Raw genomic sequence first — 22,723 nt, 5'->3', positions numbered from 1 at the left:
AATCAGGGGAGACTTGGCTGAGGCACCCACTGTGAAGGAAAGTACTTATTTTTTTCTGTCTTTTATCATTTTACAGAAAAATAGAAGCCTTGAGAATGGATTACAGATAATTACCTCACAATCAATTTTAAAAAGGTCTATATAAAATGTTTTCAGTTCAAACTACACGATATCAACTGAAAAAATGTATAACTGAGATTAACTATTCAATACCACCTACCCTGAATTAAGTCCTTCTTGAGAGTTTCGTTGTAGGAAGACTTTGTTAGAAAATTATTTTACCAATAGTACTCTTATGATATCTCAATTTTCGTCCACTTAATTTTATGGTGGAAATGTTAATCAACAGAATTTGATAATTTAAACTTACAGATGAGAAAGAGCTGACTGGGGGAAGATTGGGGGAAGATAAAGGGAGAGTCTAGCTTCAGAGACCTTCAAAGAGGTGTTAGGATGAGGAGAGGTTGTTTTAAGAACTACATACAAGGACTTGGGTGTAACAGGATTAGTAGTACAGGCATAGCGGGCAGAAAGAAGTAGACAGGGGCAAGAAAGTGGAATGCTATTGATGTCTGATACAGAGTATAGGTTTCATATCAGGACAGTGGGGAGCCATTGAAGAATTTAAAATTGATGTGTATCAAAATCACATTAGGATTGAAAAGGTGATACATATAAGCAAGCAAAGTTTGTCTTGGAGGGGAGTAAAACTAGCATGAAGCCACTAGAGGTGACTGAAAACATGGCCCCAATTCTTCATCCTTTCCTGTATGTAACCTTACAACGTGACTTTACAGCAACTTTCATTAAGAAGTAGTCTCTTTCTCCACCACCAGATTAATTTTGTAACTGGCTTTAGCCATAAAAATGTAGTCAGAGTGAACCCGTACCAGTTCTGAGTGTAAGCCTATCTTCACTGTCACAGAACCTTGCCTCCTCTGTCATGAGGACAAGCCAAACTAACACTTGGAAGTAGCCCAGTTGTTTTAGCTAAGATCATCCTAGACCATCTTACGGCCAGATACCCCCAACACATGGGAAGAAGTCCAGACAGACTCAGCACTGCCTGCCCAAACACAGATCCCCACAGATACAAGTGTGGGCCCAGCCAAGACCAGCAGAACTTTCCAGCTGACCTCTAGACTTGGGAGGGATAATTGAGGGTTACCCTTTTATGCTGCTGTGTTTGGGAGTTATATATTACACAGCAGTGGGTAATTGATATATCACTCTAACAAATCTTCCCTTGATGCCTTACAAGTAGACACAATAACAGGGAACTTCACTTCCAATTAAAGGTCAAATATAAACCCTTATCGTAGAATGCAAACTATGTGTAGAATTCTTTCTTCTGAAACATATCAGGCATTACTGAGGTTCCTCATCATTAATATAGACTACCTTCATCAAAAGGATAGGCTTCTTTTTGGAGCACTGTATTTTCCCTGCTCTTCATTTCCACATTTTACTTGGAGCCACTTCTCTCTCTCTCAAGTGCTGCTATATGCAAACACAGTGTTTTGAGGAATTTATCTGAAGATTCTTAACTCAGTTACTACAAATTCAGTTTATTATCACTCCCAGAAGGATTGATAGAAGGTGAAACTTACATTTTATTCACTGCATCTAACAGTTCTTGGCACATAGTAGGAACATAAAAATATTTGTCCTAATTATTACTCATCCCTAATAAAACCGTTCTCCACTTCAAATTTATTTTAAGTCTCTCTGACCCTCCCTAGATTTACAAACATCATTCCTTTTTATTTTATTTGCCCTATGAATTTTCCTATAGCCCCATGATACACTTTTTCAATGGCATACAAACTAACACCCTACTAGTTACTACTACAGAGGTTAAAATCCTGGCTTTACCACTTACTATTATGTGACACTGTTGCTTAAACACTCCATGCCCCACTTTTCTTATTAGAGAATGGTAATATCAATAATATAGATCTCAGGTAAGGTTAAATAATACACTTAAATTGCTTAGAAAGGCCTCTTGGTACAGAGTAAGCTCAAGAGATGCTAGCCATTTTTTTTTTTACGTTGCCTATCTTCATCCAAAGTTGATCCCAACTATTCATTTTCACCCTTCCTTTGTCCAGACTACACTGATGGAAAAGTCACATGTCTCTATGAATTAAATGTCCTGTATTGTGACTTTATTGTCTTTTGAGCTCTCAGCATCTAGAAACACCAAGGTTTACTTGAAATATTTTCTACTCTCCTTGGAGATTCCAAACTGAGTTTTGTCCCTTGTACACTCAGCAGATGAACCTTATCTACTTAACACCTGTATATGCCATTCCTTCAGCCTAGAGGCTCCTAGCATTATTTTCCTTGGCCTCACATCTAAATTTGTCTCCAGCTTCATCCATCTTTTTTCTTTCTTTCTTTCTTTTTTTTTTTTTTACTTACCTGACAAAAGAAACATTATTCCTCTTACACTAACCCTTCTGCTTAACATTCCCAACTCCACCTGTTTCTCCTTCCTCCAGGATATTAATCCATCCCTCCCTTTATCAGTTTCTCCTTCCCTACTGCCTCCTTGCAGTATAAACCTATAAACCTTTCTGGCCTATCAATCTTTCTGGCTTCTCCCATAAGAAAAAATATTTTCACTTAATCTTCCACTAAGGTTACTCTTTTACCTTCCTTACGGCCACTTAATTCCAGGAAAAAAAATGATTTAAATGTAATGTCACTACATCTTCCTCTTCTATTTATCATTTGTACCAGCCAGCCCCAAACCCTTTCACATCATATATAATTTTATTATTTTCTACCAACTTGATTTTACATCACTGCAGAACAAATGGAACTTGGACATCTTTCACAATGAAAGAACCACCATCGAGTAAATACTATGTACAAGATAATGTGCTGAGCACTTTACATGTATTAACTCATTGAATCTTCACAACAAATCCTGTGAGGTAGATATCTTTATTTCATGAATAAGGATACTGAGACTTAGTTAATTTCTCTCTCATTTATCTATTTATGATCTTGGAGTTACTAACTTCCTAAGTCTAAGTAGCCCAGGGACAAGCTGACACTCAGCCATGTGCTAATCAACTTCAATGATTTCTTTCTGACTCCTGGGCTAACTACTGACACTGCTCTGTTGAAGGTTACCAAAGAACTAAACACCACTTGCCTCTTCACTGTTTACATCCCCTTAGAATTTCTATGGGATTTAATCCTGCTTATTCCTCATACATTTTATTTTTCTTTCCATCTAGATAGGAATACCCCTCCTTTCAACTTTCCTTTATATTTTCACTCTTAGGTTCTTAACACACCTCTCATCCTCTCCCTCCCTCCCTTATGGTACAGATGAACATACTCTAATTTCTTCCATATTAAGAAAAATACACTTTCAATTCTGCCTCCCCTGCATAACCACTACCCTACTTTTCCTTTTTATTCCCCTGTGAAATAGAAGTCTACATGTACTGTTTTCCACTTTCACATCTCTCATTCACTCTCCAACCCACTGAAATCTCAGCTCTACAATAAGCACTTCACTAAAACTTCTCTTTCCAAGACCAACATTCTCTAATTACAAATCCAATAAAGCCTGTTCAGTTCTTTTCTAACATGACCTTTCTGAACGTTTCCTTGGCACTGTAAACTCATTAATCTTAAAAAATGAACTCATTGTTTCCACCTGCCACTCAACTTAGTTTTCCTTCAGAGTTTTCTAATATTTAACTAAATCTCAATTATCCCACTTTAGTAGGCTCAGGGCTTTGAGTTCTCTTCCACGTCTCCCTTATACTCATCCAATCATCCCACCCAAATTCTCATTTCTACCTTGGCAAAACCCTTCATTAGTGGTTCTTAACCCAGAATGCACATTAAATCACCCAAGGAGATTTTTTAAAAATACTTGTTCCCAGACTCTAATCCTAAGTCAATTAAGAGAATCTCAGAGAGTAGGGTTGGGCGTGGGTAATTTTTAGATCTTCAAGTAATTTAAATTACTACCAGGATTGATATCTATTTTTTTCACATTCTCCTCAGTGTAATAGTCCAAGTTTAGGCCCTCATTAACTTTCCCTGGATTATGTTAGTCCCCTCTAACTTCTCTTCAAGCCCACAGTCTCTCTTCTTTAAGACTTTCCATTACATTTTTGCTGAAACCTGTGAAACAAAACTTTGTAATGCCCTGCTCACATAACTTCTAAAGTTCAATCACTTTGTATAACAGATAAAACCTTCCAGAAAAATGTTTGACATAGTGCATAACATTTATTAATTTGAAATATAATGAAGATTTCAAAAAATCAAAACAAATATGAAACACTTTTGTCTTCTGTGTACCTACTTTTCATTGGTTAGCAGAATGCCCTGCAAATGTAGGGCATTAAAAAAAATCCATTGAATAGATTTTAAAGGCCATTTTAAAGGCTAAACCTCAGTTAACATTTGATCTCACCAAATATGCATGTGCGTAGTAGGAATAAGTCAATTACATGCCAGATAATTGTGAGGTCTACACTACTTTTCAGTATCACACAGTGAAATGAATAAAATCTGCTACCTCTACTCTTTTTTCAAAGTATTCTATATATAAAACAAAAGAGAAGGAAAGGAAGGAAGGAAGGGAAAGATGGAAGGAAATGAGGGTAAGGAAGAAAAGAAGAAAACAAGAAAGGAGAGGAAGGCAGGTATGAAGGCAGACAGGCAGACAGACAAACCCTTACCTTAAAAAAATAGTAATGCTCTACTATGAGTTCTCTATGTGGGTAAGGGGAACAGGAGATACCCAATATGTGTCTCCCCAACTCTTCAGCTTCTCTGTGTCTTCCATCATTCTAATTCTCTCCACTTAAGTGGGTCAAAATGAGAAAGGGCTCCATGGTGAAAAGTACTACTTGATATTTTTGCATATGTTGCTCTTTCAGATGGATATATGATCATGAATTGAGAAAATGATCAAAAATTTTAAAAGATCATGTCCCACTTAATCATCATGCTATTAGCCATTGTGTATTATCAAAAGTCACAACCTACTTGTATAGCATTGTGTAGTAGCACAGGCCTTGCTGAGGGAAATAAAGAACAGGACCAAACTCCCTTTTTATTTCAACCATAGATGCAGATTCTCAGACCTCTTCCTACCCATTAATGCCAATTCCAAATTTGAAATCTTATATGGTACTGTCTGATGTTAAAACTGGAAGTTTCCATTGTGTTAAGGCAACAAGAATGTATAAAAATAAAATAAAGCTATAGGATGTTATTCCATAAATAGAGAACTTCAAAAAAGTCATCACAAATCAGCCACTCATTGACCCATAGACTCTCATGATCTATTTTATGTTATGACATACTGAAGTAGGTGTTTACCAAATTAATTAAAAAGAATAAGATCGTATACACACACACATAAACATACCCAAAGTGCATGTGAAACTAGTGAAATCTGAATAAGGTCTGTATTTGAGTGGATAGTGTTGTACTAATGTCAATTTCTTGGTTTTGTAAGATGTTATCACTGGGCGATAATGGGGAAAAGGATACACAGAAGTCCTCTAAGCTATTTTCATAACTTATTGGAAATCTTAAATTACTTCAAAATAAAAGCTATTTAAAGTAATTTTTAAAGGCTAAATCATAGCCATATTTTATGTTTTAATTAACATTTCCATATATGGTTGACCTTTGAACAACGCTGGGATCAGGGGAGCTAACCCTCCATGCAGTCAAAAATCTGCGTATGACTTACAGTCCATCCTCCCTCTATGCGGTTCCTCCATACCCAAGGTTCTGCATCCCTGGAACCAACCTCAGATTGTGTAGTACTGTAGTACTTAATGTTGAAAAAAATCCATGTATAAGTAGACCTGTGCAGTTCAAACCTATGTTGCTCAAGGGCCAACTGTATAATGAATTTCAAAGGATAAACAGTCATTATTTTCAACAATTTTTATAATAAAATGATTTTTGTATATTGCTAGCAAAATTTTGCCAGTTGTGCTCATAGTCAAGATGTGAGCAAGTGGCACAAGTGTAGATATATCTATTTCAATTGTTTCTTAGCAAAGAAGCAAGTCAAATATCGGAACCTTGTGTAAATGGCAAGATTTGCCACGGACTTTTATAAAAAGAAGATTGAAGAATTTATGTCAGCTTCCCCATAAACTCAGAGGTTTTCCTAGATAGTAACTGAAGTGCTTTTAAGATAAAACACTGGAAAACAGATTCTCTGAATGTAACTCATGAAAAATAGTCCATTTTATATTCCAATTTTATTCACCTTTTCTGAAGAGTCACAACATTAATCTACTGGGGATAATCTAGTTAATATATTTGAAATTCCATTTATTTTTTTCTATTGATATGCATGTATTACACTTGAATATAATACAGAATTTCCAGTGTTGTTTTAAGGGACATAGTTTAAAAAATGAGAGGCATGATCTATAATTTCAAACCTAGGACAAATTCATAATTTCCAAAATAATATAGTTTTCCATTTTGTTCCAAAGAAATTAATGATATTATTACTGATGCAGAAACTCCAGCACAACCGTTACTCCTTTCTTTATGAGTCAGACAGTCTTGAACCATAGCAAAATTCACCCAGAGCCATCTAGTTTTATATTCATAATTAAAATGGAAGGAGAAAGTCATTCCATTCCATGGACTTATGGGGCAGTATAGTTTACTTTAGTTCAATATCAAAAACATACTTTACAAATTTAATGTTTAACAAATTTTACGCTTTTAGTCATTCTGCCAAGAAAACATTCTGGGTAATGTATTGGTCTTTGAAAGTTGTTACCAACTTAGCCTGGAGAGCTTTGGTCTGTATGTCAGCCTCCATCATGGAAATCAACATATACCTAATTGGCCATGTCAATGAGTTTTAAAAAAACAAAACATGTCCACCCCTTCTCTAACATAATGGAGCTTCTAATAGGACAATTTCTGAAGTACCTTCCTATTAGTCTAAGTATGAGTAAAACATAGAAGCTCCTCCCCCTTTACATTCTTTCAAACTATACCTTTATACAATGTCCAGAATGGCTATGCAATTTCCATTCTTCTCTCCCTCCGCATCACAAATGAAACAAAGCAGATGTAGTATAAAATTATACATTCTGTGAGTAACTTAGAAAAAAATGTACATACATGTTTAAGGCTTTGAAATATTTATAAGATTTTTCTGTAGAACTGAAAACCACAAATGTTAAAAGTACTATGAAAACGTGGACAAACACTGACTAAAGAAATTGTTTGAACGGGACAACTGTAAGCAAATATTTATAAAATTTAGACCAAGAAAAAGAACAATTTATTCAACCAACAGATTGAATAAACAAATAGATAGGCATTCAAACAGTCATTGGGACAGAGCAAGAGACAGTCTTTTTAAAATGAGATAGAAAGGACAGTTTAAAAAAATACTAGAAGAAATCTAAGTGAATAACTTTCAAGCTAAGAAATCAAAACCCACATGCATCCCTGGCAATGTTTTGAAACTGAAGTTTACCTAAATATTTGACCGCTCACTGCTAATTTCTGTGAAGGGAAAAAGTAAAGATAAAAATGAAAGAAAAAGCCCACTTTAAAAAAAAAAAAAAACTGAAAGGGAGAGTACTCTAGAGGTACCAAACAGGAGTACTGAAAATGGTAATTCAGTTCTAACTACTACCTATTTAACTGACAGAGAGCTGCAGCAGTGTGTTAGCCTTGGGGAAACATGTCAGCTTGTCTATACATTCTTATATGATTGATGTATTCAGATAACTATTACTTGCCAACAATAATTATTATCAATGGATATATATTTCCATTCCTTTAACAAAAGCAACTTTAAGATGTTAAAACATGTAGGCTTTCAGAGCCCCAAGATTAGGATACAAATAAATTGTCTCAGTCTACACCATGCCAGAGGAGAAGTTCGCAAAGGAAAAGTCACTGAAGCCATGTGCAGTCCTAGCCACTGAACACAGGACTCAGGTCCATGACAGAAGGCCAGTGCACTTGGGAGACTTTCAGAAACAAGAAAAGCAGTCACATTTGGAGCCAAGAGCCCAAAAGGTAAGTGTCTCTGACACCATCCGGAAACGCCAACTCTTCAGACAGTAACTTCAAATCCTTTTTGCAAGCGCAATTATACAAGTTGAACACAGTTCAAATCTGATGAAATCTTCATGATATAGAAGTTCATGTCGGACTTTTAAAAAGTCTTGATTCCAAGAAGAAGCTGATTACAAGCCATGAAATCCCCTGGAAATAATAGACTCCAGAGTGCCTCTTGTGAGCTGTATAAAAATTTTCCTTCAAGATCACCTCATGAGTTATGTTTCTATGCTGATGTTCAACGTAATTAGCCTTGAGGATCACTTGATTTATCCTTTGTTAATGGGTTACCTGCAAAAGAAGAAGAATAAAATCATTTCATAAGAGCCATTATCTTAAAACTCTACACAATTAAGTATTAGAAATGAATATGTAACTCAAAATGCTGTATCAAATAAATTATTGAATTTTAAAGGACTACCATATTTAGGTATTTATAGCTTATTAAAATAATTATTTTCTCTATTATTTCATAATATTTTTAGAGCCCCTTGCACTACTATCCTAATGACTCCAACGGTGACCAGGAAGATCTTAACTGGTGATCTTTGCCCTTTCAGATCTGAAGAATGAATCCCTGTTCTTTGCACAGGCTTGGTGGACATAATAACCCAGAGATCATACACATCATGCCAGGAGTCAGTGAAGAAAGGCCTTTGGCCTCAGGAATATAATCAGACCCCATCTCCAAGAAAGCCCTTGAGATCTGGTTCCATAAAATCCATTCTTGAAGTAGTTTAAAAGTTGAGTGCTGGGCTTCCCTGGTGGCGCAGTGGTTGAGAGTCCGTCTGCCGATGCAGGGGACACGGGTTCGTGCCCCGGTCCGGGAAGATCCCACATGCCGTGGAGTGGCTGGGCCCGTGAGCCATGGCCTCTGAGCCTGCGCGTCCAAGCCTGTGCTCCACAATGGGAGAGGCCACAACAGTGAGAGGCCCGTGTACCGCAAAAAAAAAAAAAAAAAAAAAAAAAAAAAGTTGAGTGCTTATTTGACTCAACTGTATTTCAGAAAATTAGCTATTCATAAGGCAAAAAAAACCCCTATTATTTTGAGAGAAAAACAATTAATGATAGTACAGTCCTTTACCAAATTTTAAAGGTGCCCAAATTTCTCATGAAATTGATTAGAGCAGTATTATTAATGCTATTATAAATTACTGAGGCAGATTCACACTGGATTTTCACACCTACTCGAGTCCAGAGAATGTCTGTATGCAGGAAAAAGGAATAATAGCTAGCTAGCTAGAATACCTGATACATACACAGATATCTCTATATGCACATGGAAGGAAAATGATATAGAGAGACAGATTTCTGCTCTGTCAATGAATTTCTAGTTATGCTCTTAATATCACAGTACTTAGAGTTGCCTAACAGTTCTTTTGCAGCAACAGTGAGTAACAAAAAGTGAGTTTTTAAAATTATTGTGGATACTTTGGTTTTATTTCATTAAATGACATAGTTACTTGTCTTTTCAAGAAACATTTGCCAAAAGACCGGTTTTTGTTTGTGTTGTTTATTGTTCGGTCAACTATGAAAAATAGGAACATTAAACAAAATAAGAAAGGCAGCTCTAGACTTTGCTTTGCCATAGCTGGTCTCCAAAGGAAGGTGTAAAATTCAAACAGGTAGGTTCTGCATGGAGGCAGCCTTCATATCTGTGTCTCGTTGGTCAGCTACCCCTCCCAAAGAAGAGCTTCTGTCTGCGTATTTGTAGCTGCTTATACCCGTGCACAGAGAAACTATGGAAGAAATGGAACTGTGGGTGGGAAGACACAGATGTGAAGGGTCTGCTGGCTTCTAGAGATTCTGGGAGCAGGGGATATCTTCGATAGGGAAGCAATTTCATTATCAATTTGTCTGCCATTCAATGTCATTTTATACAAGTTGTGAGAACGGCTTCCAGCCTAGGAGTCAGTGTAAGAAGAAGGTGGGGAGGAAATGTGAAGTGTGCTATGGACATGATGTTACAGGTTGCTGATGCAGATAGCTGATCACTGTGAAAAACACAGAAATGTTATTTTTGTGATACACTTTATTGACAAACATTGATTTAACACAATCTGATTTCCACTGGCTGAGAAAATTTACCTGCCTTTTCTGAAAATTCTCTTAATAGGAATCATTATGAAACATAATATGGGGACCAGTGCTTGAAATGACAGGAAAAAAAGAGGAAGAGAACAACTGGTTTAGCCTCAGGAGAGGTTCAACACAGGCAACTGGAGGGACACACTGCAATGACTCCAGGAAAGCAAGTGACATGTCCTCTTGAGCCACTGCAAGCCCAGGTTCTAAGTCATCTCTTGATGGGTATGGCGGACGCATTCTTACATCTTCATTCCAAGGTAAGTATTTCATCCTGCTGGTTTCTATAAAGCTGAGGAGTGATTGTCTCAACCATTTATATATTTAAAGTTTTATTTTCACATAATTTAAAAAATAGACATCAAATTGACAGTATAATACCGAAGGTTTATATATCTGTAATAAATTTTTCTTCCATGTCAGTAAAGGAAACATATAAGTATACACAAACACATAACTATACAATCCATATGCTCCAGAATATCATAAATACACATTTTTATCATGCTGTGTTTCTATCAGCTAAAATAATTGCTAGAAAACCAAACTTTAAACATGATTTAAAGAAGTGATCGTCTAAATAAGCATGGATTGAAACATAATGAAAGCTTTTCCTTATTCTCCAATTTCATGTACTATTTCCTAGTTTCCTAGTTTATTAATCCTAAAAAATCCACATTTTATGAGATGAAGAGTAACAGACAACTTGTTTTCAGTATGATTTTTGTAAATCATTTGATTTTGATCAGAGGACTGTTGTGGTTCAGCACATAGAGCTCTGGATTTAGGTCAGTGTGGCAATAACACTAATTACACTGGCTCTGTCATACAACCTCTGGGCCCTACAGCTTCCCATGTGTAAAATGGGGATAATCTTGTTAGCCTCACAGCATTGCTATGAGGATCGAATTATTATACTTATGAAAACCTAGCTTTGTCAACTATGAAGTACTATAAAAATGAACATTTTAGAGTTGGGATCAGTTTTTTTCAATGCATAAATGTTTAACAAGGAAACCACTAAAAGTAGAATGAGAGGATCCTACTAACAAACAGACATTCACTCTCAAATTAGAGGACTACACTTAAGGAATTCAAACAAAGGTTATGTCATAATTTGCCCTTTTCAACGAAGTGTAAATATATCAGCACTCTCCCTGACAACTTCCAGATTTGTAGCAAATGAAATGGCAAAGCCAAAGATTTAAAAACATGTAGATGATTCTGAATACAGGTACATTGTCACCAATTTTGATCACCTAATATGCAAGGTCCAAATAACACTTTAAAATTATTGTCTAAAATTCAGTACAAAAAACGCTTTTATGATTTATATGCTCATTAAGTCCAAGTGAATCATGTTTAAATTATGACATGCTAATGGAGGAAAAATGATTGCCATTTTACCCTATATAGATGATAAACTGGAGCTTCCTTAGATGATAAACTGGAACTTCCTGATATGAAAGAGTTGCTTAAACAATACTTATACAATCCAACATTTAAAAATTTTGCTATCTTTTAAAAGTAAGCTTTTAGTACATCAAATTAAGCACTGCCTTATTTTTAGAACTTAAATATTACTGTCTTTTCACTCAAGCCCATCTTTTGGAAGAGGCCAACTAGTAAAAGTTTTACCTTCAAAGGAGGCTTTTCTGCAAGTTTTCAGTGACTAAAAGCAGGAGGTTGCAATAAAATCACTTTTACAGGATAGGAAATAGTATTTGCTACCATGAATTCACTGTCTTCTTGTTCTCAGGGCAATAGATGTAAAATACTGCATGAGGGAGAGAAATGGTCCTACAATCATTACGGTTATGCCTTGAGCTTCATACACTATAATCACTATCTCAGTAAATTTGCCGTTCCAAAGGCAGTATTTTACACAGCTGTTCTTTTTCATGCAAATTTTATTTGTGTGTGCTGCACACCAGCCAATTCAGTAAATGAAACTACTTGGCTGCTGAACACATGCAATAATAAATTATTATTACTATTACTATTATTATTATCAATATTATTTCTAGTCACAAGCACAAAGCTATCTTGGTAATGAGCCGCCAGGTTGAAGAAGCTAATCTGGTAACATTAAATAAAAAGCACTGATTCTTTAAGATGAGAACATCCATTTATTTCTTCCAGTCCAACAAATCTACTACAGGGCTCTGATTAGATTTCTCAAGAATTTATGCTAAAATCATATCTTTTTACATCTGTCCACCAATTTAAATTGAGAAACGAAAACCAGGTAAGTGGCATATAAGATGCTATATTTAAAATGAAGTGAAGTCAACTATTTTAATACTGTCTGTCTTCATTTTGTATTTTGACCATTATGTTATATTCTCTGCCCATCTTCAAGGTAAGATAAATTAGAAAGGCTAAAAAAGGTAAAAAAATTACAGAATCCATTTTGTCCCCAAGTGCAAAAGATGCTTTTATAAAGTTCTTAAAATCATTATATTCATGGAGCCTATAGTTCTTTTTCCCTGTTCAAATCATGCTGACTAGGTTACCAATGGGAGACAACACACTATGGTAAGAGGTATAATGACAAATAGTGTGGGCTCTGCAGACAGGCTGCCTGGGTTCAAATCTCTGCCTTATCACTTTCTAACACTGTGAGGTTGATAAATTATTTAAACCCCCTGAGCCTTAGTCTCCCCACGTGAAATATAAAAATGGTATTATCAGCCCTCATATGTTTGCTATTGTGATTAAATCAGATAATCCCTGCAAAGTGTTTGTCCAGGCAAATGCCTTTTAAATATTAACAGGTGGTAGCAGTAGTAATTCCCAAATAAGACACAAAAGGTGATGCATAGGATACCTATGGGAGGGGGCATTGTTACTTCTTGTTTCTCTATAAACATTGATTTAATTAGTAAATTTGCTGTGTCTTATAGTAACTAATTTGTAATTATTCATTTCATATGCTGTTAAAGTCATATATCAAGATGGAAGCACTATTGTTTTAGCTGGCTTTGGGAGAGAGACTGTCTTTTCAGACAAGGTGATAGAGAGTATGTAATGGTTAAAAAGGTTATACTTTGAAGCCAGGCTGTCTAGGTTCAGTGCTTAGTTCTGCTGATAACTCAGCATGTGACCTTGAGTAAAACAGTTATAATATCAGTACCTAAATCATAGGGTTGTATGAGCTGAGGAAAAAATAAGTTACTTGGTCAAATGCTTAGAACTAATATTCTAAGGCCCATAATAAGCATTATGTAAGTGGTAACATTATTCAGGTATGGGTACATTTCTATGCACCTGAATGCACTGAATTCCTACATTTGCCCTCGATTATTTCTGAGCATACGTTACTAGTTTTTACAGGCAATTGCATTATTTGTTTTTCTAGTGGACCAGCTGCCATCAGACTCTACATGCAGGAAAAATATTTAGGAAATTAGTACTACACTTTAGCCACCTAGGCGTAAAAATAAATGTGGTATAATTATGCCAAACCTAATGCAGATTTATAAATTCCCTTATTCATTATTGATGGTTCCTTTGATGTATTTGGGTTCTATCCCATATCCCAGATTTCTTTTTTAATTTCAGTTGTTCACTTTGCCAGTCTACATAAATTTGTGAAATCACTGCCAAATCTCCACAGTATCAGTGTAAATCTTATCATATTAGCTTAATTTACAAAATATTCTTATTTTTTCCAGTGTGGTCATTAAAATTTTTTTATGAGGAACTATTGAACAATATTTATGTTCCTTCGAATATAAAATGAGTCACATACACACAAGAATAGAAGAGACAATGCATTATGAACATAAGTCAATTTCATTAAAAATTTTTTTTTCACTAAAATACCCAGGTTATTAGAGAAACAAACATTTATATTTAAACTGATGGACATTCTTTAAATAATTGGAAGGCAAGGAATAGGTGGCAGTATTTCTGAAAGGAGGCGGCAGGTTAAAATGCAGTGCATGTCGGATTTTTATAATACAGCTGCTTAACATCATAGATAGGCATCATTTCAAACTAATATTCCAATAATACATTTAACTTATTCGATATAGGTAAAAAGGAAGACTAGAATACCCTCATGCTAAATGCCAATTTTTAAATTAGTTAATTAATTTCTTTATTAATGTATAATTGACATACATTGTATTTGTTTCAGGTATATAACATAAGGCACTCTACCATTTAAAACCTTTCTGAGTCAGTAAATGGATTCTTAAAGCAATCCCATTTTTTTAAACCACTAAATGCTGATTTGAATGAACTTTTCCTTGCTAGGAAAATAACTGCTGCTTCACTGCAACTGTATTTTTTTAACGTAGCGCTTACAAGTATATGAATTAACTTCTTCACTTTTTGTGTACTAAATGTGCAATGAAAACATCATTACTCTGCAGTAGCAGGCTTTCTCATTTAAGCTGGAGAAAAGCTGCCATTGAGTTGGTCGTAACTGTACATGAATGCACTTGTGCTTTCTTAAAGCACCTTATGCAATGAGGTATTATGAAATGGAAGACTCCTATTGGTCTGAAATAATCATTTAAGAGCAAGCTGACCAGACAGCTTTTAAGTATAGATGAGGCAGTTTAAGGCAATGACATATGAATCACCTTCATAAACATACACACCTTTGTAAAAAATTAAGCCTCTATTTTACTTTCATGCTGGTGAAAGTGATTCCTATAAGCCCTGAAAACTACTGCATTTTCATACCACAGTTTAATTTTCCTTCCTAAGAATGGCTGGTGCTGTGGCTTGGCCTCCACATTTAACATTTGGGGCACCAAAGCCAATCTGTTTAATACTTCGGCTGGGGTCAATATTGCCACTAACTGACCTTGTTATCTGTTCTATGAATTCTCAAAAAATTTATCTCAAAAAATTTAACAGCCTTGGGTGATTGGGAATAGTCATTTCAAACAACAGAGCATTTCTGTAGTTAACTGATTCTATTCTGTAACATCTTACGGAAAATCCCAAACTTTTTTGCCAACCCAATATTTAGGTGTACCTCAGTGTGGGTCCCGGTTTGGAAGCGGAAAATGGCATAAAGTCTTCCTAGACTTCTGGAAAAAATAACAGAGCACCAAAATGACTGAGAAGAGGTGGGTTTGTTTTAATAAGAGCTTATAAGTGTTACAACCTTCTGGTTTTAGAACTTTAGACAAGTCACTTAAAAATCTCTCAACCTCTCTGGTTCGTTCATACCTGTTAAACAAGCTGGCTAGACTTAGTGAGTTTCTAATTCCCTTCTATCCCCAAGGATAATAAGGACTAATTCAAAATGGTATAAAATTTTATCCCAATTACTTTATTATTTACTTGATTAACTGATTACCTTATTTATTACCTAAATTCATTGGTGGCATAACCACTATATAGACTTCATTTTTCTAAAAAGCCTATATTAGAATGCAGGACTAGTGAGCTTTTACCACAAATACATCTGTCAGTGGCTTTCAGCTTCCTGTGCTGTGCAAATGAAGATCTCAACTAGAAATGAATCTTTGGAACAGATGGACTTGCACCATTTCTTGGAACTTTGAAAGCTGTACAGTGTGCCTGCCATGATCTCTTCTATGTGACTCATGAAAGCAGATGACTGTTTGCACTGCCATTTATGCACATTCATCCACTCAGAGGCAGATCAACTGATTCTCTCTGGATGACATTAACTGTTAGCATTCCCTGACTTCTCTTTGGGTAGTTAATAAATTCCTTTGGGACATTAAGAAAATTTAAGACTTTCCTACTTCTCCTGGCTTTCTACCATATATACCTTCCATTTACTCCAGGTGGAAAAATGACAAAAATTTAGATAATTTTGAAAGACAACAGTATAATGGTATTACACTGTTTAAAGAAACATCATAAAGTCCTTAAAATGGGAAAACAATTAGTTTGAATGCTTTGAGGAAAGCTGCATAGATTTTTACAGATATTATTCCATATACCAGTGAGTTCACACATTTTTAGAGACAGTTGAAACTTTGAACTCAATTGGAAGGCACTTTTCCTGCTAAATTTGATAGTAGGTTCATTTCTTTAGACTCACCTCTCATTTGTAAAGAAATAATTTGAATTGATAGTTTTTAATCCAATTTCTGTTGTAAAGACTTACTTTAAAAGCTTACATCTGGTCAAGTATCATAGTCAAGAATTTCAGCCTCACTGCATATAAGGGCTAACAGAAGTAAGCAATAAAAATTGTGTTTATAAGGTGAATTTAAGATAAGTGGAGTTTGGGAGGAAGGATTGAAACTTTGAAGAAATTTGTCTTAGTAGACTAGGAATTACTAAGAGAGCAGCAGTTTCTCTTAGCTTCCTGGTTGGTTTGAGTTATAAATACAACTTTTCCTTCAGACACCTGTCTGCATAAAGAATATGTTGCTGGCATTTTGAAAGGAACTTGGTGTAACTTGTGGAAGAACGAGGCTAGTACCATGCCTGAAGCAGCACACACTCTCTCCTTTCCATCCCTATGTTCTGCCATAAAATTAAGTTTAGAGATGACCAATCTATATGTGGTACATTTTGGGGAAAAAACATTTCTCTAAGTTAAAACTAGAATCCATTTTCTGAAGGATAGGGCAGCATAGGCAGTGATGTTTACTATGTTGGGGGTGTTTGCTTTTTTTTTTTTTCTATTTCCCAGATATATTTCTCCCTTTTAAAAAAATAGTCATAATCCATTAGTCTCAAATTCCCAAAGTTGATCAAAAGATGAAGCTTTAAATCTAGCCACTTCTAATTACTTAGATGCTGTTATGACATAGCTTATTCAATTAAGGGGCAATTTAAATATAGAAAGAATGAACCATTAGGTAAGAACACAATCTTCATTTGGTTTATGGAGATTTGGTGAAAGTTTGATGGTTCAGTGCTTTTCATGCTAATTTCCAAACTAATAGGTCGAACACTGACAGAGGTCCACTTATACTCAGGATTTTGTTTTACCCATTTCATGTTCTTGGGAAAACAATATGTTAGTTGCAGGGTCATTTTAGGAGACAATATTAGGTTCACCAATAATGACATATTGGCTATTTGTGGCCAGTTTCTCGGCCTCATATCAAAGAATGATGCTTCCCTACCCCTTTCTTATGAAAGATAATTCAGTGTCTTCTTTACTGACCACTGAAGCAGTTCTTTACCTTTGATCCCCAAAGCTGTATCAAGTTCATCTTTTCCCTGCAATCAGGGGTACCTGGAATGCTAATGGTAATTATAAGAAAGAATAGGTTACAGTTAATCCTGCAACACGATGTACACACCTGCTGCTCTGTGAGAAATAAACTGAGACAGAGATTATTTCTGGAGTTGTTTTGAATCTTTACTCCTCAATGAAACTTCTGTCCCTTCCTTAGAATGCCACCAACGCTAGGATTCACCACACTAGTGCTCCAATATGGAGCCAGAATGTTAGTGTGGAAAAATCAAAAACTGTCATCAGGCACAGCAGAAACCTTCTCTTTCTACTTCTCCATTCGGACTTGAAGAATTTTACACGTTTGCTTAAGGAACAAACACATGTCAGGTACTCCACTGTTCAAAAGATTATTACAGGAAACAAACCTGGGCAAAAGGGAATATTTCAACAAGCAGAAAGGGACAGCAAGACAATAACTTCCTTTACCTCCATAAAAGCCCACAATGGGGATAGTTTTGTACCTCTCTTAGAGGATTATAAACTCTTAGAACACTTTTTTTTTTATTTCAGAAAAACACATACCCATAAACGGTACCTAAAATAGCTTTTATGAGAAATTGATATAAGGATAGTAAACATTTCTCCTGACTATTTTTGGAAGCATTCTGCACAAATGTAAGAAAAGAATTCATTTAAAATCAAGGAAGAAAGTATATAGAAATCAACAGATAACCCCTTTAACATAAAAGGGTAAAAGAATTGTAGGAACATTATGTAGTAATATTCAATTAGAATTCAGACTTAATATTTGCAAGCTTAACCATTCATAGTTTGCCTGAACATCTATGTATATAGTAGTTTGTAATTTGCTGAAGCATGACCCTGAATCATACATATTTTAATGCTGATAAATGAGGCCAAGTCATTTAACCAATGTGTAGGTCTAGCCACCCATGGGCACTCACTTCTAAAACCAGCTTTATTCTCTACTCATCAACTGTGTAATCCTCAGTAACAGTCTGAATGGGATTCATGATATTTTTCAGTTGTAATTTATGACAAATTGTAGATAGACTTTCAAAAGTTTTCTTTATAATCTGTCCCAAAGTACTCCAAAGGTATAAAACATGTACTATTTGATTTTCAAATATTTGAATAATTTAATATTGGAGAGTATAACATGAAAAATAATAAATCATATGAGGGAATGGCTAGTAATTAGGATCAGATAACAGAAGGTTTTGGTAAGATGAATCAAAAGTAAAGTAAAACATTTCCTACATAAGTTTGAGAGCTCAGGATAGTTAAAATTAATAGTAGAAAATAGACTAATCATGTCATAATATAAAAAGATATTTTCCAATTTTGAAAAAAACTTGAGTCTTTGAGCAATAAGAACAGAACCCTCTTCCCCATCATTGTTAATCTTGGCCTCTCTCTACCTAAGCAGAAAATGTAAGACTAAAATGATTGAGGAAGAACAGAACTTTTGGGTTCTGGTCACATTTACTTGACTTTATCCAAATATATCAGGGCCAACATAGTCATGAAATGGATCAGTGTCATGACTTGTCATGGTCACATGTGACTGAAGACAAAAGATGAAGCTGGAGAAAATTTAGAGGAGCTTCATATTTTTTAGAAAAAACAAGGAACAGATGGATAAACACACTACTTAATATATCCAGGCCTCCATTTTCTTCACATTGTTCAGAAACATGGAAAGCCTTTCAGGAATGTTAATTTCACTTCTCCCCATTGAATATTTTGAACAATGATAGCAAATTTCTCCAGATGTTTTATCTCTCATCAGTTTCTAGATCCTAGTCATCTTTTTATTTAGTTCCCCACTCTCTGTCTCAATGTCAATACTTTAATTGAGGTCTTTATTCCATCTGGTTTGTAGAGTTGGAATAACCTCCCAATTTGTCTCCCTGATTTGTCTTGTCCTTCACAGTGTCTGCTCCTCCTCTTTGCTATCGTCATTCCTGAAAAGTCTATAAAGATGTCTTATCATAGAAGGAAATCTAAATTCTTGCTGGTAATACAGAAGGTCCTTTATGATAAGACCTCAACCCACCCAACTTCATCTCCCACCTTCCCAAGCCCTTCAGAGATGCATAGGCTCAACTCCAGTCACACTCAACTATTTAATCCTCCTAGGACTTGATGCCCATTCATATCTCCTTATCTTTGTGTACATTTTACCTCTGCCTGAAATACTCTCCTTTCAAACCTCAGAACAAATGTTACCACTTCATAATTCATAAACCTTTGTGATTCATCCAGTCAGCACTTTGTTCATACTTCTAAGACATATCACATTATGATTATTTATTAATCTGTTTGTTTCTCCCACTTAACTATGATGTATTGAAATAAAATATTAGCATATTTTTTTCCTCAGTGCTAAGCAGCATTCCAGGTACATAAATGATGCCTAATATTTATTAAATGAAAGATTGCAATGATGGATGGGTGGGTGGATGGATAAATGAACAAATTAATTATGAATATAAGGGGAAAGTGATATGTAATTTCAGAAGAAGGAAAACTACAGGTACTCTTTGGATTCTCCAGGAATAGCAAGGGGAATGATTAAGTGACCCAAAAGGTCAGTTCCTCCATTTAAACATTTTTTTAGGATTATTCCCATGATTCTGTGGAAATTATAGATATGCATGTGTCCTGACATCAGCTTACATTTATACCTCGGATATTTAAATTTATTCTTATTTGGAGAAGGTCTGATTTTTAAAATGAAATTAATTCAGGAAAAGAATAATGCAAGAAGATAATAGCAATCTGTGGTGCTTTAATTTGTATTAGACTAACCACTTGGGATGTGGAAAATGTCCAAATAGATACATCAAGGTTGATTCTTGCAGATTCATTACAGTTAAAAATTATCCTAATTAAAAAAAACAGTACTTCTCTCTCTTCAGTAATTTCCATACTGCTGCTTAACACTGTCAGGAAAATTTTTGTATGAAATATTCTGTGGTGACAATTACCCTACACCTAGGTTTACATGTTCACTTGACATCAGGTGTGAAATATCAAATGAAATATCATCAAATTTCCTATAATAGAACAAAGTAAACAGATACCACGATGAGTGATTCACCCCAAAATAATGTTGTGCATGCAATCCCTCTCTCTCCCTCTCCCTCCCCCACCTCCATCCCACTATCCTTCTCATATGTGCTATATACATACTATATTTAATTATACAGCCTCTATATTTAAGTTCAAGATGCCTGATCCCTCCAATCACCACTTTTCTTCCATTGGATTCTAATGCCAAGGACAGCTGATCACTTTGCTCCTCAGGGCAACCTGGAATCCTCTTCACTCTTCCTTTGCTTCCATCTCTCAGGTGATAATTGCTGGCATCAGTAGACAATGTGCACATCCATTTTCTCTTGTAATCCTCATGATTATTCTGTGACATTTTTCCCCTTTTACTATTTATTGTTATTAGTCCTTGTTACTAATCACTATTATCCCCAGTTTACAGTTGAACAAACTGGGGCTCAGATAACTTAAAAGTGAAACTTCTTAAAGATGCATGTAAACAGTGAGTGATAGTCTGGGGGCTGAGATTCCCATTTTGGGGCTTCAAACCTAGTGAAACAGGTCCTGCATATCTGGTTCTTCCATTGATTTGTTTGACTAATATTTACTGAGTGCATACTAAGTGGTAGGCATGGTCCTAGGTGTGAAAAAAAATCACTGCCCCTGTGAAACTGACAATATAGAGAGCCAGACAAATGACAGACATCATAAGTAAAATTTTACAGTATGTTAGGCCACACAGAAAGGTAGACAAGATGAAAAGGCACAGGGCTATGTACCAGATGAAGGAACAAGATAAAACCCCAGAAAAACAACTAAATGAAGTGGAGATAGTTAACATCCCAGAAAAAGAATTCAGAATAATGATAGTAAAGGTTATCCAGGACCTCAGAAAAAGAATGGAGGCAAAGATGGAGAAGATGCAAGAAATGTTTAACAAAGATCAAGAAGAATTAAAGAACAAACAAACAAAGATGAACAATACAATAACTGAAATAAAAAATACACTAGAAGAAATCAATAGCAGAATAACTGAGGCAGAAAAACAGATAAGTGATCTGGAAGACAGAATTGTGGAATTCACTGCTGTGGAACAGAATTTTAAAAAAAGAATGAAAAGAAATGAAGACAGCATAAGGGACCTCTGGGACAACATTCAACGCAACAACATTCACATTATAGGGGTTGCAGAAGGAGAAGAGAGAGAAAGGAACCGAGAAAATATTTGAAGAGATTATAGTCAAAAACTTCCCTAACATGGGAAACGAAATAGCCATCCAAGTCTAGGAAGCACAGAGAGTCCCATACAGGATAAACCCAAGGAGAAACATGCCGAGACACACAGTAATCAAATTGGCAAAAATTAAACACAAAGAAAAATTATTGAAAGCAGCAAGGGAAAAACTACAAATAACATACAAGGGAACTCCCATAAGGTTAACAGCTGATTTCTCGGCAGAAACTCTACAAGCCAGAAGGGAGTGGCATGATATACCTAAAGTGATGAAAGGGAAGAACCTACAACCAAGATTACTCTACCCAGCAAGGACCTCATTAAGATTTGATGGAGAAATCAAAGCTTTACAGACAAGCAAAAGCTAAGAGTATACAGCACCACCAAACCAGCTCTACAACAAATGCTAAAGGAACTTCTTTAAGTGGGAAACACAAGAGAAAAAAAGGACCTACAAAAAAAAAAAAAACCCAAACAATTAAGAAAATGGTAATAGGAACAGACATATTGATAATTACCTTAAACGTGAATGGATTAAATGCTCCAACCACAAGACACAGGCTCGCTGAATGGATACAGAAACAAGACCCATATATATGCTGTCTACAAGAGACCCACTTCAGACCTAGGGACACATACAGACTCAGAGTGAGGGGATGGAAAAAGATATTCCATGCAAATGGAAATCAAAAGAAAGCTGGAGTAGTAATACTCATATCAGATAAAATAGACTTTAAAAGAATGTTACAAGAGACAAGGAAGGACACTACATAATGATTAAGGGATCAATCCAAGAAGAAGATATAACAATTATAGATATATATGCACCCAACATAGGAGAACCTCAGTACATAAGGCAGCTGCTAACAGCTATAAAAGAGGAAATCGACAGTAACACAATAAAAGTGGGGAACTTTAACACCTCACTTACACCAATGGACAGATCATCCAAACATAAAATTAATAAGGAAACACAAACTTTAAATGACACAATAGACCAGATAGATTGAATTGATATTTATAGGACATTCCATCCAAAAAAAGCAGATTACACTTTCTTCTCAAGTGCACAAGGAACATTCTCC

At 35.4% G+C, this 22,723-nt stretch overlaps 1 protein-coding gene across 3 annotated transcripts in view; it reads right to left on the bottom strand.

Annotated features, from left to right (window-relative positions):
- Nucleotides 1-7,305: 7,305 nt before the first annotated feature.
- Nucleotides 7,306-22,723, bottom strand: part of TAFA2 (TAFA chemokine like family member 2) — a 529,565-nt gene continuing 514,147 nt past the window's right edge. For all 3 annotated transcript variants that reach the window (XM_060113005.1, XM_060113004.1, XM_060113003.1), the window contains exon 5: nucleotides 7,306-8,397. In XM_060113005.1, coding sequence (XP_059968988.1) covers nucleotides 8,386-8,397 — 12 coding nt within the window. In that variant the 3' untranslated portion in view covers nucleotides 7,306-8,385. The remainder of the gene's footprint in view (nucleotides 8,398-22,723) is intronic.

Source organism: Mesoplodon densirostris, chromosome 11 (assembly GCF_025265405.1).
Source record: "Mesoplodon densirostris isolate mMesDen1 chromosome 11, mMesDen1 primary haplotype, whole genome shotgun sequence".
Classification (NCBI taxonomy): domain Eukaryota; kingdom Metazoa; phylum Chordata; class Mammalia; order Artiodactyla; family Ziphiidae; genus Mesoplodon; species Mesoplodon densirostris.
The sequence above is the reverse complement of the archived record's forward strand: the minus strand, read 5'-3'. Positions and strand labels throughout refer to the sequence as shown.